Source organism: Rhagoletis pomonella, unplaced genomic scaffold (genome assembly GCF_013731165.1).
Source record: "Rhagoletis pomonella isolate Grant_MI unplaced genomic scaffold, Rhpom_1.0 Rhpom_scaffold_00005, whole genome shotgun sequence".
In the NCBI taxonomy this organism is placed as follows: Eukaryota; Metazoa; Arthropoda; class Insecta; order Diptera; family Tephritidae; genus Rhagoletis; species Rhagoletis pomonella.
Window position 1 is genome coordinate 47,879,845 of NW_023458559.1, and position 17,733 is coordinate 47,897,577.

Genomic DNA, 17,733 nt, shown 5'->3' on the forward strand with positions numbered 1-17,733 from the left:
ATTTTATTTTATTTTATTTTATGTTATTTTATTTTATTTTATTTTATTTTATTTTATTTTATTTTATTTTATTTTATTTTATTTTATTTTATTTTATTTTATTTTATTTTATTTTATTTTATTTTATTTTATTTTATTTTATTTTATTTTATTTTATTTTATTTTAGTTTATTTTATACTACTGTAGTATATTTAATTTTAAATTAATTTTATATTTCCATACAATTCTGAGCTCACTCCCCTTTATTTTCTTCGCTTTTAGATCTCTGGCTCCCTTGCTTCAATAATAGCATTAGCATAACATTTATAGCATACATTCAGGCGTTTAAGCTTTTATTCGCAAAACAAAGCTGCTGGGGAAATTGGCTAAAGAAAACTTAATGACTACTTGTACTACAGCTAAACAACACTTAAACACTGCTTCTTCTTATTATAACTACTCCTATTCCTTAAACTACTCGTACCACCGGTTCACTCAATTAACATAATCTCATACTAGTATTCATATCCATACCTAATATATGCTATGTATCTCTTTTAGCACTATTTTGTTTTTCTATTCGTCTTTTTCCTCAAAATGATGATAGTGATGGTGTATGTGTTCGTGCACATAACGGTGTATCAACGATGAAGCACCGCCGCTGCTCCCACTACCGCCACCACTTCCTTCCATCACAGCGCCCTCTTGCTCCTCTTCCTCCAATTCGCCTTCCACCTCATCTACCTCAGCTGCATCACTTACTCGTAGTGACACCGCTTGCGCGTCAGCCCCAACGGCTACCAACTCCGAGTCATCACTCAAATCCACCAATTTGGCAGTAGCCACATTGCGCTCACTTTCTTTACTCGTTTCGTCAGCACCACCTGTTGTGACTGTACTCGAATTCGCCGTTGCTTTTTCCTTCACCTGCGTATCGTCTGCGTTGCACGCTGCGAATAACTTCGCTACCGCAGCTGGCGCTTCACTTAACGCCTCATCGTCGGTTGTGGTCGGCGCAATGAGATTCTCGCATTCGGTCGGATCACCATTTATCGGTATGAGCGCAGCATAATTGCCTATGCTACCATTAGAGCTGCTTGAGTGTATGCCAACGGCAGTCTTCTGTGTTGTTGCCACATTTCCCGCGAGCGCGGCAGGCAGCACGCGCGTCTTATGCGCCGACTTGTGTTTGCGACGTTGCGCATTTTCGCGTTGACTGTGGTGTTGTTGTTGTGGTTGTTGCTTATTCAATACACTATCTTGCAGTTTCTCACTCAATTTGGCATACAAAGAGTTATCCGCGTTCTTCACCACGTTTGGTTCCTTGCGCTGCTGATGCTTGCCGCCACTATTCTTCAGCCACTTTTCGATGTGGTCACCGGTTGGCGTGCGCTCCAATTGTGCGCCTGCGCTGGTGGTGATATTCAAAGCGGCCAGCTTGTTGGCGCACTGCTGGTGTAGCTGCTGTTGGCTATGGTGGTGATGCTGGCCGTAATGTGCGCTCGCAGAGGAGAGCCGCTGATAGCCATGGTATTGTGGTGAGTTGTGCGCCGTGAGGCTTTGCTGCGCCTGCTGTTGGGAGTAACAACCGCTGCGCAAAATTTTGCTAGTCTTAATTTGATGTGTCGTGGAGTTGAGGAAAACCTTTGCAGGTGTGACGTTGCTGCTAGGAACTGCTGTCATTATGGGTTGTACCGTTGCGATTAGTTGTTGTTGTTGTTGTTGTTGTTGTGTGGGCTGTTGATTATTGTAGTTGACAATTTGTGGCACAAGTGTAGTTGCATTCGCCGCCACTGCTGTTGAAGGTGGTGGCGAGTGAGTTGTGCCGCCACCGCAAATTGTCGCGTGTAAAAAAGAATCGTAGCCGCACAAATTCATTTTGTTATGCTGTCCCTGATGCATGCCGCTTTGGGCCGCAAGTATGGCGGGATTAATGGCCAGTTGTTGGTGGTAGATGGGTATATGTGGTTGAGGATGATATTGATTGGTGTTGTTGCTGGTGCTGATGTCGTGCAAATTTAATTCGCTGCTGTTGTTGTTCGTATGATTGCTGCTGTGACTGTGACTGCTGCTGTTGCTGTGGCTGTGGCTGTGGTTGTTGCTGTTGTTGTGGCTGTGGCTGTGATGATGATGATGGTGATGGCTGTTGTTGTTGGCATTGCTGGTATTGTGCGCATTGTTGTTGTTGTTGCTGCTGCTGTTGGGCATAATACAACTGCTGTTGTGGCTGATAATGGCATTGCTGTGGTTCGCAATTAAGGTCGGTATTTTCGACACTGTATTTGAGCGCTGACGTTGTTGTTGCTGCTGCTGCTGCAGCTGACTGTGAGGCTGTAGATGTTGATGTTGTGGTTGCCTTATGGGACTCACATTTGCTTGAGGTTTTCTGAAAGTGCCAATAAAAGCAGAACAAAAATGAGTTATGTTGCACGTAAGTAGGTAAGGTATGTATGTATGCATTTGTGTGAGTACATACATATGTGTTCGTTAGCGTGAAATGGGTTAAGAACGGGTAATTAATGCCTGCACAAGTTCAGCTGGCACGTGCACTTGCTATGATTTAAGATAGGTTGATTACAGCCAAGAGAGGCAGCCTTAGGAATTTCAAAAGCGAAATTCTTTGGTGAACTACTTAGTTGCTCGTAAATCTTGCTGAAGATAAACTATAAAAGTATTTACAGGTAGCCGTCTTGAATCTCAAGCAAATATTTGCCGCTGGATTTAATGACATTTTTATACGCAAAATGGATATGTGCACACAAATGTATGTATGTATGATATAAATACAAATTTTATACTTTTTCTGATTCTTAAAACGTGTTTAATTTTTCGGGATCTCCTAAGATTTTTTGAGGTCCCTCGGTATTTTTACGGAACTTTTAGAAATTGTCTGCGACTTTTTGAGCTTTCTTCGGGTCTTTTCGAACTTTTTTGCATTTTTTTTTCCTTTTAATTTTTCGGGACTTATGTGCTTTACCTTTGGGAAAGTTTTGGAATTTTTGTGACTTTCCAGGACTCTCTGGCTTTCTTTTCGATATTTTGTTAAGATTTGCTTTGGATATTTCTGGATTATTCTTTACAGTTCCGGAATTTTCGTTGCCTTCCGGGATTTGTGTATGTGATAAAAAAAAGAATTTTTATATAATTTATAATTCTGAACAATAAAAAAATGTGTTAAATTTTTCGGGATCTCTTGAGATTTTTATGAGATCTCTCTGTATATTTTCGGATCATTTCGAAATTATTTGCGACTTTTGAGATTGTTTTGGCACTTTTAGAATTTTTTGCGGCTTTTCGAAATTTTTTGAGAATTTTCTAGATTTTTCTCCATTTTCCGTACTTTTCTAGATTCTACGTAGCTTACCTTTCGGAAACTTTTGTGATCTTTTAGGATTTTCTTGTTTTCTTTCGATATTTTTTTCTAGGTATATATATATGTGTTATAAAAGGTCGAATTTTTAGACTTTTCTTATACTTAATTAAAAAAGTGTTAAATTTTTCGGCATCATTTGAGATTTTTTGTACATCTTTTTTTTGAGACTTTTCGAGATTTTTTCGGCACTTTTCTAGATTATTCGCTTTAGGATTTTGTTTTGACTATTCGGGATTCTCGTTTGGGACATTTCGTTTTTCGTTTTCCGGACATTTCGGGAGCACTTAGAGTTCTTCGGGACTTTTCTAGATTCAATGTTTTTTTACCTTTCGGAAAAAATTGGGTTTTTTTGGGATTCTCTTATTTTCCAGATATTTTTCGGGACCTTTAGAGAGTTTTACGAATTTTTCGAGATTAGCTTTAAATTTTTCGGTATTTTTCCTGTTTTTTCAGCCACATTTTCTGTGTTTTTCGGGGTTTTCCCTGGATTTTGAAGATTTTTTCCGTCGTGCTTTCGCCAAAAATCATTTTTTGGGGACTTTTCATAGTTTTTTTCTGATTTAGTTTTCGAGAAATTTTGGGACTTTTTGGCTTTTTTCTGGGTCTTTCGTGATATTCTGAGACCTCGCTAGATTTTCGAGTTTCTTTTTACGGGATATGTCTGGATTATCTCGTCACTTTTCGGTATTTTTCAGCGTGGTTGGGACTTTTTCGGGACTGTTAAGATTTTTTTTGGGGGCTTCATATTTTTTTTCTGAATTAGTTTTCGAGATGCATCGAAACTTTGGCTTATTTTGGGGGCCTTTCGAAATTCTTGAGGCTTTTTATCGTGTTTCTTTTTCGGCATATATCGGGATTGCCTTGCGGAGTGGTCTAGGCTTTTTCGGGACTTATAAGAATTTCGCGACTTTTTGTGATTCTACCGGTTGTACCTTTTGCAATTTTTTCCGTTTAGTTTCAGAATTTTTAAGGATTTTTGAGATATTTCGGAAGCCTTCGGAAACTCTCAGGTCTAAGAGGTATTTAATCTTAACTTTGCTTAGCTGCCCGCATCGAGGTTCTAGGTGGAGGCTAACGAGTCTCACTCAATTTAAAATTGGTCCCGACTATTTATTGAAACATAGAGCTCATTAGTTTGTCTAAAAAAGGATTCAAGAAAAATTTACAAAAAATTTAGGAAAACACAGCAAATTTTTAATCAGATTTAAAAAAAAATCGAGTATGCAATCGAGTTATATATAGTCCACCAAATTTTAGTGGTCTTAAGTTGGTAAAAAATTCCGTTGAATTTTGATATTTTTTTTTTCAGCGGGATTTTTTAACAACTTCAAACTTACAATTTTCATATTAAAATTGAATGGCTATTTTTTGTAAAAAATTTGATTAAAAGGTTTGAAAATTTGTTGCGGCATTGGCGACTTTCACTATCAATTTTTAGTAAATTCACATAATCACACAAAAAATACATGCACCATCAAATTATTGATTGATTAAATACGGAAGTGTGAGTATTGTACAACAGCGAATAACGAATATTAAAAAGTAGGTGAATGAAAAAGCACGAAAACAAAAAAAAAAAATGGCAAAATGCAAATCAACGTTTAAGGCTGTTCATTAGTTAGCAAAAAATGCATTTTCCTTTGTTCTCCGTTATATTTACGTCCTTTTGAATAAAAAATTTGGATTGCTAGGATGCTCTTCATTTTTGTTGCTGTTGGCTTTACCAGCACTAGCTTTTCGCTGCGCGCCGTATTGCATGCGTATATGACTGCATTCGTGTGTATATGTGTGTGAATGTAAATAATACAAGTTTTTTCCACCCACCTCCCCCTCTTAAAACCCAGCGCTTACCCGCTCATCTGAAAACACAAACGATTCTTCTCCATGCTCTCCCTTATAATGCTCATCAATTCGTTGCGATTCAATGCGGTTTTCCAGCATTCAGCAGAGTTGCGTTGCCGTGGCGCCAAAACTGTTGAGGCGGTGGAGACAGTCGTGGCATTCTTGCGCGGATTACGTAGTTGAACGCCATCGACAACGTCACCTAATTGCTGATGCTGCTGTGGCTGTGGCTGTTGCTGTTGCTGTTGCGGCTGTTCCAATTTTACTGGCTGCTGCTGTTGCTGTGCTTGTTGTTGTTGTTGTTGTTGTATATGTCGATTATACCAGCAAGCTTCGCTGCCAACCGACAGGCTGCGCTGACGTGTTTCATGGTAATGGTCCTGAAACTGCCGGTGGTAGTTGTTGTTGTTGTTGTTGTTGTTGTTGCATGTTGATGAGTGCATGAAAGGATGAATGGAATGATTTTCGCGAGATGAAGTTGAATGAAATGCAATAACAGTAAAGATGATGATTTTAATGCAATGCAATGCAATGTAATGTAAGGCAAGTTGTTGGTATTGAGGTTGATTGTAGTGATTGTGTAGTTGTCGTGGTGGCCGTCAACGTCATTTTGTTGAAAATGCAACGAAAAAAAAAGAAAACAGAAAACAAAATGAAATAAAAATTATGCATACAAAAATTGAAGATAAAAATTGTATAACTAAAATTTAGTTTTACAAAAAAGCTGTAGCAAAAATTAGTCTACCACATATATACATACATACATACATACATACGTTTATACATGCATATGTATTGTAAATGCAAGCCTCATCTTCGTTTTGCGTTAACTCAAAAAAACAATGAACGAATTTGGCTGTGATTCATTTTAATATATTTTGTTTTTGTAAAGGAAGGATCATTGGTACATAGAATTAAAAGTAGCCAAACCATTTTTAAAATATTTAAGTTTCCTATTTTCTTGAAAATATTCGGTTCTTTAATGAAGTAGATTACCTCACTGACTACTTATAATGCATAAATGCGTATGCATAAAAACTAAGGTAATGCTTTTTCCCAAAATTTCAGATCTCTTACTTACTCGATTTGTTCAAATAAATTTAAGTGAAAGATATGAAATTTTAAGAAAAAGCAATTCCTTAGTCAATATACAAAAATGTTCGACTTATTTTGGACGTTTCATTAAAAGATTCGTTTTCTACTCAACTTTGCCCCTAGCCCACCCAGGGAAGAAGACGTACTTGCTCAAACCACCCTTTTATGAAATTTGTATCTCAAATACGAATTAACGACCTTAAACACAACAATGATCTTTTTTGGGAGAGTCACAAAATCCAACATCCATAACAAAATTCCATGACTGCTCGACTTCATCGGCAAACAATGGATATTAAATATGATCAACTTCGAAAGCAAAAACGGCCTTCCTTAAGAAAGTCCAGAATTCTCCGAATCGGAAATCTCCAACCCGCACTCCTGCCAACGTTTACATTCCTCGACAAAGCAAAAAAGAAGAAAACTGCCCTTTCATTTCTCTTAATGTCACATAAACAGCCTTTAACCCTACTTTTGCTTGGAACATCGAAGCTAATGTATGAACTGATGAATTGGCGGAGGCAGGATACTATGTATTTGAACGACTCTGGGGTGGTGACGCCACTGGGATGCTCTCTTGGATTAATCCGAAGAGAAATTCATCTACATTTCCTTGGACTGGCAGATTACAGACCTTCCAGATATCCAGGTAACTATGGCCTGATCATAACAAGACGAATCTCGGATCTGCTAATTAAATCAAGGACAGTAGTATTTAATATAAAGACACCCCTTTTGGTCACAGACGCTCAGGTAAACATACCAGCTGCCAGCTAGAAGATGGGTCCACCATTTCCAATGTGAATTATCAGGTCTTACGAATATTAAGCAAAAGACAGCAGGGCATAGCAGGGAAGCACTAAAACCAACCAATCAACCAAAAGTATCCATGTTGCTATGCGAAATGTGGGAAAAAACACGTTTCGGAACCCTGTAATGAAGTTCTACCTAAGAGTTCGGCCAGGTTTTGGACATGGGGATCCAATTGTGGTGCCATATAGTCTGATATCTCTCTTCGGTAGTAAAGGGAAATCATCTGAGCCCAATATGGGCTTATGTATTAAAAACGCGGCTCTTAATTTGTCAGAGAACGTTATTATTAAAAATAAATTTTTTGTAATCACCGAGGTTAAGCCATCTGTGCATTTGCCGAGATCAAGCCTCAAAACCAATGTTAATAGCACTAGTGATGTGCCGAGTTGATATTTTAAAGGCACACATAGACCAAAAATATGTAAAAAGCGGTTCAGGGGAGACTTACCTAGCAAAAGCCGAATGTACGTAATAGAGCTTTTAATACGTTTTCAACAGAAAAATGTATAAAGGTATGTATCTGTCGTCCCTAAATTGGAGCGCCAGCGCGCGCTATAACCAAATCAACGCGTAGTAATATTTGACGTTTTTCATTTCTTATAATTTTTATTCTAGTTTTCTCTTTCGCTTTTTGTCCTCTCCCTACCCTTCCGTCTTCTACATCTAACTTCATTTTGCTTGACGCTAACGCCGCGTCATTGTGGGATGCTACATAAAAATTGTATAGGCATGAGGATTTTGGACAGTTCCTTACCGCTGGATGCGCCAGTGTCGGTCCGTCGCCATAATACAGAGAAACCGTTTTTGTTTAAAGAATTTTTGTTCTACATGAATCGAACGATATTATCTTTGAAGGCCTCAAAAGCTTCTTCATCCGTTAAACCATTTTTTGTTTTATCCTTGGATCTACTAATGTATAACAGGTAAAATAGTATTTTACTGTTACGGTAAGTTAAAATTTTTAGCCGATATCACATAAAATAGCAATGAAACAAATTTTTTCTAAACTTGAAATATATGTATATGGGCAAATCTAAAAAATAGGTACACTTTTAAACAAAAAATTTTAATTTTTAAATTTGTGAGCACACCTATGTTTTATATATCATTTTATTCGTAATCTCTTAATAAATCTATTAATATAAGTGTAATTCATATTCATCAAGTGCTTCAAAAGTTAGACGAGGAATAAGCATGAAATAGAAAACAAAAGAATAAGCTGGGTTGAAATTACGCTGTTCAAGTTGTAAACTTTGAGGAAAGATTTTGAAAGTTGAACTCACTTAATTGGGATGTTCTAAATTCAATGGCATGCCCTGTTTTACCAGATTGGCTCCGGTTTTCGAGATAACGGTACTTGAAAATTTGATTAAATTTTAACTATTTTATAAATAACTCCCTTAATTTTGAAGTTATTTTACTAAAATTTTACACATAACAGTTTTTTAATATTACCTTAATTATTCCTTAAAATTATCGAAATAGGTTAACATTAACATATAGCTCCAATACAACTGATTACTCAGATATGTGTTTTTGCGCAATAACTCTAACTTCATATCTGAATAATAAATTGTATGCGTGCTATATGTTAAATTGAACCTATACTAAATTTTAACCTGTTTAATTGAAGGAGTTATAACGCAAAACAACCTCTCAGATCAATCAGTTGTATGGGAGCTATATGTTTTAGTGAACCGATTTCGATGATTTTATGGAATAGTTAAGGTAATATTAAAAAACGGTTATGTGCAAAATTTTAGTAAAATATCTTCAAAACCCAGGGACTTTTTTTATAAAATAGTTAAAATTTAAGGAAAGTTTCAAGTACCGCTATCTCGAAAAGTGGAGCCAATAGGGTAAAACTTAGGACGCCATTGAATTCAGAAGGCTCCAATTAAGTAAGAGCAACTATCAGAACATTTGTCGAAAAAAAGTTGCTTTGATACCACTCTCGAAATATTCTGACTAAAAGAAGTAGCATCATTAAGAGTAGTAAATCAGGGTTTTTACACACTTTTAGAGATAAATTTTTTGAAGCATTTTACAGGTATATGTAATTTTATAAGGACTAGCAGTTATAGAAAGATTTAGATCGTTTCGACGTGTTTTCCAAATGTGGCTTTAATTAAAGTGTTTTTGGAATAAAAATTACGCTCAAGATCGCATAATATTTCATCTTTAAAAGTTGGTTTATTCTGAAAGCACAGCTCTTGCTCAGGTATGAAATTATTCGTAATTGTTTGTAGTATACAATACATACTTAAAAAGTTCTTAAACTTAAATGCTTCAAAAACAATACGCGATAAACCGAAAATTTTGAAAATTGTGAAATGTGGAATTACAGACTTTGAGTTACTTGCCATTTCGTTATTTTTTAACCACAAAAATGATCTTATCTACAACATTTGAAGTATACACATAAGTACTAATTGCACATACAATTTCAAATCAGTATATGGTGTGCTTCAAAAGTTATGGCATAATTAATTTTTTACCTCTTAAAAATTGCATAAAAAATTCACTTGTTTTCATTATTATTTTTTATTTAAACACCTATAATTCAAAAGTTATGCGGCAAATTGATCCAAATTTTTTTTGAGGCTTCAAGTATACGTCAATAAATTATATCCAAAAGCAACCAGCTTGATATAGATTCCAACAGTGAAAATAAAGCTAAAAAACACCAAGGTTACCTGTTTTTTAGATTTGCCCATATACTGACGACGGTTTAATGTATAGAATCGGTATCGGGTACCGAATAGGAAGTATTGGGTACCGACATCTTTTCAAAGTATTGGGTAACGAGTATTTGCTACCGACAATTCAGCACAACACTAAATAGCACTTGTCCTGCTGGAAGGGTCAGTCGTAAAGGGCTACTCAAAGGCACAAAAGGTCTTGCCCCTCACCTCAGCTAAAATTTGGGATATCTGAATGCTGGACAATAATCTGTTTCGTTTCGAGATCGTACTTAAAAACCGATGCATATTTATGAGGTGATTCCGCAAAATGGTTTCCTCTAAAAGAAACCAAAACTCTTTTCTCGGCCAGAGAGCGAGTGCTTGATCTCATGCGCCGATTATTTCTGATTTCGTCGTAGTGGAATGACATTGATGACTTCCGGATTCTTCACAGAATTAAAAATAATGCCTTCCCTAATAAATGTATGACAACTCTATTTGCAACCTGAACGAATAAGAAACTGGACTGTAAGCTAGTGCAAAATTTGGCGCGTTACGTTTGACAGCTTGCTCTGCTTCTCCGCGAACTTAAACGCTATCGCCAACAAAGTAAAGACCGGGTCCTCACAGACAGCAATTGGAGCAAAGACACTATAGAAGTCGATTGGCCACTGGTCGCTGGGAACTAGTGTGACGCAATCAACAAATTACGCCGCCAATAGTTAGGCCACGGAAAGCGTTATGATGTCATTGGAATGCCAACTGCATAGTGAAGTTCTTACGTTCCCAGTTGATGGACTAAAATTTCTCTAAACAAGCAACACTTACAGGGTTTCTACCGCACGCATCCCCTCAGCTGAAAATTAAAGGAAACTGAGGCGCCTCAAGGACTATAGACAAACCTTCATCTAGACGCAATCTAACACCTTCGTCAACTCACGTCCTAAGAATGCTATTAGTACAAGTTAATCTGGCCCGACTCCGTTCTGGATGTTATAGAAAGTCAAACACTTTTTAGCCCAGAATCAATTCCGATACACCCAACATATTTCCAATATGTGTAGATGACAATGTCATGGTCGTTATTATGACCTCTTGAGTAGATGACAAAAGAAAAGAATACTAATATTTGGCGTCAAAGTCTTGGGAGTCGTAGTTAAATCATTAATCATGCGATGAGTATTCCCGTTGTCGCGGGAATAGGGCCGTTAAGTCAACTTCAAACTGCTATTATAAACACTCCCCTGGGCTTATAGTTATATGAGTGGAAGATCGACCTATCTCGGCGCCCAGTTCGCAAACGCCCTATCTCAGAAAACTTTACAAGAAATCCCTACTTGAGAATTCGATTGAAGAACGCTCTGAGATAGCGCATTTACGAACTGGCTGCTGATATAGGTCGTTCTGCCACTCAGGTATCGATATGTAATATTTTTTAGGCATGTCTGTTATTTTGCTAAATATTTTGGTTAGGTTTTTATATATTTATGCACTAAATTGTAAAAGTAATTTTTTAGTGGCGACACTGCATATATGTAATTTAAACCGAATATGGATATTCAAATAAAATAAGATAAAACATGCATCCACAAGGCTTCTTTTTGTCGTGCATATAAACATCAATAAACGCATTACCTTACAAATAGAGGAATGAAACTTGGCAACAACAAATCAAAACCGCGCATAAATCATAGTTGAGCTGCAATTATTCAATATCAAAACTTCCGTTTAATTTTCCACATTTTCCTCTTGTAATTTCTGCAATGTTGTTGCCACCTTTTCACATACTCTTACAAACAAATATACACTCATTAAGGGATTATTAATTACCTTCTGTTTTCGCGCCTTGCGTAGCATTTTAACGCGCGTAGACGCCTGTCGCATATACACATCCGTTGGTGAGCGCCCATAGCCGGTCGTCGTAAGTGGCAGTGCACCGCCACTCGCCACAACTGGCGTGGTCGTCGTCGTTGTCGCCTCACAGCCGCGACAATCTTCCACCTTCAGCAATGGTGCATCCTTCGTGCAACATTTGAGATTCGCTGTAGTCATATTCTCATAGAGATTCTCGTGTGGGCAAATGCCCGTCGTATCTGCATCAGCACCAGTAGCGGAAGCAACGATGTGTGGTGGTGTTTGCTGTTGCTCTTGGTCTGCCGTATTGCCCACCATCTCCTGTTGTTGTTGCTGCTGCTGCTGTTGATACCACAATTGCTGCTGCTCCGCCGCCGCCGCTGCTGCCGCGGCTGAGGCCTTCATTTTATTGTACTTGCTGGCGCTGGAATGACTTTTTGATTTGCCGCCTGCAGTTGTGGCTGCCATCGCCGCCATTCCCACTGCGCCACCACCCACACTGTTGCTAACCGCCAAGGCAGCAGCTGCAGCGGCACTTGTCGTTGTCGCCGCTTCCTTTTCCTTGTCACTGTTACTGTCATCGTCCTCATCATCCGATTTAATTAGTTTGCGCGGCCGATAGCGATGCTGACGACGTGTATGACCATGTCCGCTGTGACTGGCGTTTGTCTTTGTCGCTGTCTCCAATATGCCAGCACCAGCACCAGTACCGGCGCCGTTGGCCATCTTTTTCAACTTGCCGCCAACACCACCACCAGTTGTTGCAGCGGCGGCGGCGGCGGCGGCGGCGGCTGCGGCTGATTTTGATTTGCCCTCTGGGCTGACAGTGAGGCGGACGTTGATTGTTTTGCTGCCACAGTGCGGCACCACCACTGACTTGCCGATCGATTCGTATATCGTGTAGACGATGCCGACAATGTCATCCTTTGTGATTTTGCCATGATGGCCGTCGAGGTCGTAGAAGGTGAAGGAAAACTGTAGTGGCTGTGTGGATTTGCCACCCTCTACGGAAACGTCACAAGTGAACTCCTGCAAATAAGTAAAAAAAAGGGGGAGAAAGATATTGTTGAAAGATTGAGACACATTTTGAGTGCGAGTTGTAGAGGTCTACAGATACATATGTAGATATGATCAGAAATATTGGCGTATAAAGTATGAGTAGATATTCATATTGAAATACGCTAATATGTTTAAAAAAATTCTAGCATTTTTAAGGGCTATATCGTTTTGAGATTTCTCGGTGGCCAAAGTAGATTCTTTATAGATTTGTACCAGGCTCATTTAAAACATACAAACTAAAAATTAAAAAAAAAAGTTTGCATAGAATTTTCGGCCTACGCCTTCTGCCTGTCAATTTCCATTTGCTTGCGTTGCAATTTTACGCTCCAATAAATTCGCTGCGCTTCCAAGAAAATTTTCAAAAGTATCTATAAATGCAGCTAATACATTTGTATGTACATAAATGTGTATGTAAGCGACAGTACGTGCCTAACAACGCCAAATAGATATCCAACGGAAATAAAATTGCGGAAAATTTTATTTTGAAACTATATATTTACATTCATACACGCATATACATATAGTTATACAAGCCTTATATGTATGTAAGTTTTCAAAAGAAATCTATTTCATTTGCATTTAAATTCAGGAAGCAAATATTTGGCGATCAGCCATTTGCGTCTCTACAAAATGAAGAGAAATTTGTCTGCATTATAATAATCAAGGCGTGCACATATATTACATACATAAAAATGCATCTTAGACAGTATACCCGTTTAAATTTTATACTCAACGCATTTAATTTTTATGAACTTTTTAATAATGTGGCAACACTGTTAAAGAAATTATGTACGAAAGCTTTTCGTAGCTTGCGTTGTATACTTTTATACACACATAAAAACGCTAAAGCATTCTTCTTGCATATATTTCAATCAATGGAGTATCAGAAACAAGTACAATAAAAAATAAATCAAGTATGTGAAAAAATATAGCCTTAAAACGTTTATTTAGGCGAAAAAGTACCGAAATTGTTACTCGGAAAAATTATAATTATCTTTTTTTAATAACTTTGGGAAGTTTTCGAATAGAATGTTCATTAGGGCGGGTCGAAAATTTAATATTTCTCAAATCTTTTGATAATAGTGAAAATATAGTGTATCATGAGGTCAATAACAAGCCTGTAAAATGTAAATTGTTTATTTTAATGGAAATAATGAATATGGAAATTCTGAAATAGCACAAATTGGACGAACACTAATTAGTTTACTTATTGTTATGAATACAATACAAAAATTGCAATTAAATGAAGTTCAAACGAATTTTGTTTTCAAAATTTTCATTCCTCTAAATAATTTTGTTTTAAACTGGACACTTTTTATCATATTGGTCAAAAAGTATCTGTCGTTCTATAGCTATAGCGTTTTGATAGTAAGTTTTTGGTAGTAAGTTTTTGATAGTAAGTTCTATTTATGCCAAAGGTTAGTAATATTTTAGAAAGTTGCCAGCTCTATTTAAATCTTTGTTTGAATTAAATTGTTCTTAAGTTGTATTTTGAATCCTTTCCACTTTTGTTTAATAACACTGGTTCACAAATTTTTTTCAAACTCTGATTAAATTTTTTCTAAATTTTTAAATTTCTTCTAATACCCTAATATGTATGTATGTATGTATTTAGAGTGCGTCGCTTACACACTTCCCGGCGAGTGGACGCAAATTAAAGATGTGCGAGTTGAAATTTATTACGTTAATGGTGTTTAAGATTTTGTTATTATGAGTTCTAAATCAAGCAATGGCACACAGGGACTGCGGGACACTAGCATTTCAAGTTTTATCTTTAACATTTCAAATTTTAAATCTGAAAATTTTCTTCAATAAATTGCATTTTTCGACGATTCAAGAATTTTTATTGCCGATTAGAAGGTGCTGAGAAAATAAATTAACACACAACAATGAGCCAATGTCGAGACATGGAGCGCAATTTTCTAAGAAATTCTAAATTGAAGTGACTAGAAAATGCAATTTGACGGATGCTTTATTGTAAAACGTTAGTGCAAGAAAAACATGCAAACGGCGCTTAAAAGAAAATAAATATACAAATACGACTGATTGCCGCCACGATCGCCTGAGGGGGTGTCCATGGGCGCCAGTGTGACTGTTTGCATGCAAGTAGTTGCATGTAATGAATGATCTTATCTAAATGTGAATAAATATGTGAATGTGTTGAGTCGCTGTGAGGCTCGTAAATTCATTTAAAAAAATAAACAATTTTTAATTTTTCAACACAAATGTTGCGCGCTCGAATATTTATCGAAAAGTTGCAAAGCACCTTGAAGTAGTATGTCTGCGGTGGTGGTTGCCTTTGCTAGTTGAATTTGCCACTGAAAAATGCTTACACATGTGTAAATATATTTGCAAATACACAACATCATCTGCGTCTGTATTTGCTTAGTTTTCTCTCGCCTGCGCTTTCATGCCATTTGCCATTTGCAACAGTGCGTGAAATATGTTTTCTTTTACGCTTTTTACTGTATCATCATCATCCTGCTTTGAATAAAGGCCTTCCTGCTTACGACTCATGGCATGTCAGCTGAGCGGGCAAATTTTATGCATGGACTGGTATTCAGGCCAAGTGCCTGCCGTGGAAATTATCCTATCAAACGCGCCTACTTGCTGCGATGCTATCTGCCTTTGCCACTGGAGTTAGCTGGTACTTACATACATATGTATGTGGGCGTGTTCTTACAGAACGCATGCATACATACATACATATTTACATACGTTATACCTGAACGCCACAATTACCTAAATGACATTAAGTCGTGTGTAATGTCATAAAAGTCAACGTGGCGTAATAATTTCCCAAATACCTCCAGTAGATTATCGCACGCAGTAGTCAACTCAGTCTCAGCTCATTCTCGTTGTCTTACGCCTACATCAACGCGTTGTTGCAAACTCCAGGAGCTTCGCGAAGTTGCTTGTTATTTTTGTTGTGTTTAAAGTGATTACTATTTCCGTTATTTCCTCTTTAATTTTTTTTCGTATTCTTTCCTTACTTCCAGCATTCACTGAAATTTCCTTTTACTTTTTGTTTTTGTTTTGTTTCTGCTATTTATTTGTTGTTTTCTTTTATGTGGCAGTAATTTTTGTTTATTTGACAGTTTCATGGCCTTTCAGCGGAGTTTTTTTTAGCATTCACTGTTTTCTTCCAAATACATCCATAGTGAAGTTTACCCGCCATTAAATCTTCTTAAGATGAAGATATAAAATCTTATCTATTGTAATTAGTTCTGCGATTTTAATTACAAAATTAAAATTATATTAGACTGTCCACATTGTTTTTATACTCATTGTGTTTTGTTTCTTATATTCATATATTTTTGACACTTTTGGAATCTGTGTTGAAACCACACATTTGGTAACCACGGCTGTTTTAACTAAACAGATCAATGGATACTTCCGAAAATTGCTAAACTTCGGAGTAGAAGATGAGGTCATACTTGTAATCTACAAATTACTGAGACGATATCCGTTTTAGTATAATTCAAAGTCGAAAAGAACCACTACACTCACTTTGCTGGAAAAAAACCCTATCGAAATTAACTTATAAATACCCATTTTGCATAGAAAATAATCTATTCCGAAGCGACCGACTAACTTTGAAAAACCCGTTTAATAAACCCCGAAGACTGAAGGATTTTGCCAGAAGGATTTTGCCACCTTGTATTCCAAGGTCTTCGCCTGGCACTCGCTCAGCTGACTAAACGCCCATCTGTCCAGAAGCAGACCACACGAAGTCAGGAGAGCTCCCAGACCTTCGGAAGTAGTTCTTCAAAGGTTCCTTGTCATGCCAGCTCATCCGACATGCAGTTTATAGCGATTTTTCTGTGACCTGGAACCCAAATATGCTTAACAGCGGAGAAACCCGATGCGGTCGATATGGAATTCAGACACTCTGTGACCATTCTCGAACGCACCGTCAAGGAGCCAAGAGCTTTTATAGCTGCTTGGCTGTCGGAATAAATATTCACCTCCTTAAAAGGTGTTACACTAGAGAGCAACCAATCCGAAGCCTATTTTGTTGCGGGGTCACCTCTACTTGGAAGACGCTGCAGTGATCCGGTAACCTAAATTTCAGGCTTGTGGAGAGTTTTTTGCAGAAGACACCTCCACCTACCATCTCATTCAGCCTTGATCCATATGCAAATAAGTTTACAAGACCACGATTCCAGATACAGCAGGGAGGTTAACTTCAAAGGCACTCTATTTGTAACGATGAAGATGACCACTACGAAAATTGCGACAGCGACTATCTGGAAGACGCTTATTGCGTTTTACTATCCAGATATTAATGCGATCGACTAACACGCGAATTTTTGTCTGCTGGCTTTTAACGGGGGTGGTGACGTAAAATTGGTACAGAAGGGTGATCGAATGACCAACAGTGGGGTGTGTCAAGTTGGTGCAGCTTATCCCGAATTACACTAGGCACCTTCACTGACGAGAGAGCTCAGTGTTCAAATCCTCGTCCGTCCGAAATATCTAACGGTAATACCGCGGGCAGATAGAGTTTGAGGCAAAAAAGCATAATCCGGTTGCAAGCCCATGCTGACGGTTTTGGTTAGGCTTTTGATGCCTCTTCGATAATTCATGGAAGCGTATTGACTATTTTGGTGAATAATATGACGCTAAAAATCCGTCGAGCCACAAGACATACCTCCGGAACGACACCATACATAATATTGATATTGTAGGCTTTATACATACTTATTTCCCAAACATGTATCGCCCGAAGCGTTTTGGTGCAAAAGTCTCTATTGGCGTGTATGTTTTAAGGAGTCAAATCAACCCATTCGGGGATACATATGTTACAAAAACAAGAACAAAATCAATAACCACATAAAGTTGTTCTGACCCTAGTATGGGACGATGCTTTCATGTGTTCTTGGTGTCCTCAACCACCAGAAAAGTCATCCCTACTACAATTTTCACGTTAAGATAATATAGGCCTATCTGTAAAAGAGAAGTACATAGGTAGCCGTACGTGGCGAAGTTTACTCAAGCCACATCGATGGTTGCCTCCTTTGGTAGCCCAG

At 37.6% G+C, this 17,733-nt stretch overlaps 1 protein-coding gene across 4 annotated transcripts in view; it reads right to left on the bottom strand.

The window, feature by feature from the left end:
* The window catches only part of LOC118739080 (protein naked cuticle-like), a 236,991-nt gene that overhangs the window by 14,598 nt on the left and 204,660 nt on the right, over positions 1-17,733 (bottom strand). For 3 of the 4 annotated variants that reach the window (XR_004992978.1, XR_004992977.1, XR_004992976.1), the window contains exons 4-6: positions 11,618-12,670; positions 5,205-5,581; positions 515-2,366 (exon numbers count right to left, since the gene is read on the bottom strand). Coding sequence is in view for 1 of the 4 variants with exons in the window: in XM_036470201.1 (XP_036326094.1) it covers positions 557-2,366; positions 5,205-5,581; positions 11,618-12,670 (3,240 nt within the window). In the remaining 3 variants the exon portion in view is untranslated. Of the gene's footprint in view, positions 1-170; positions 2,367-5,204; positions 5,582-11,617; positions 12,671-17,733 lie in introns of those variants that run through there. The other variant, XM_036470201.1, reaches the window with a different exon arrangement.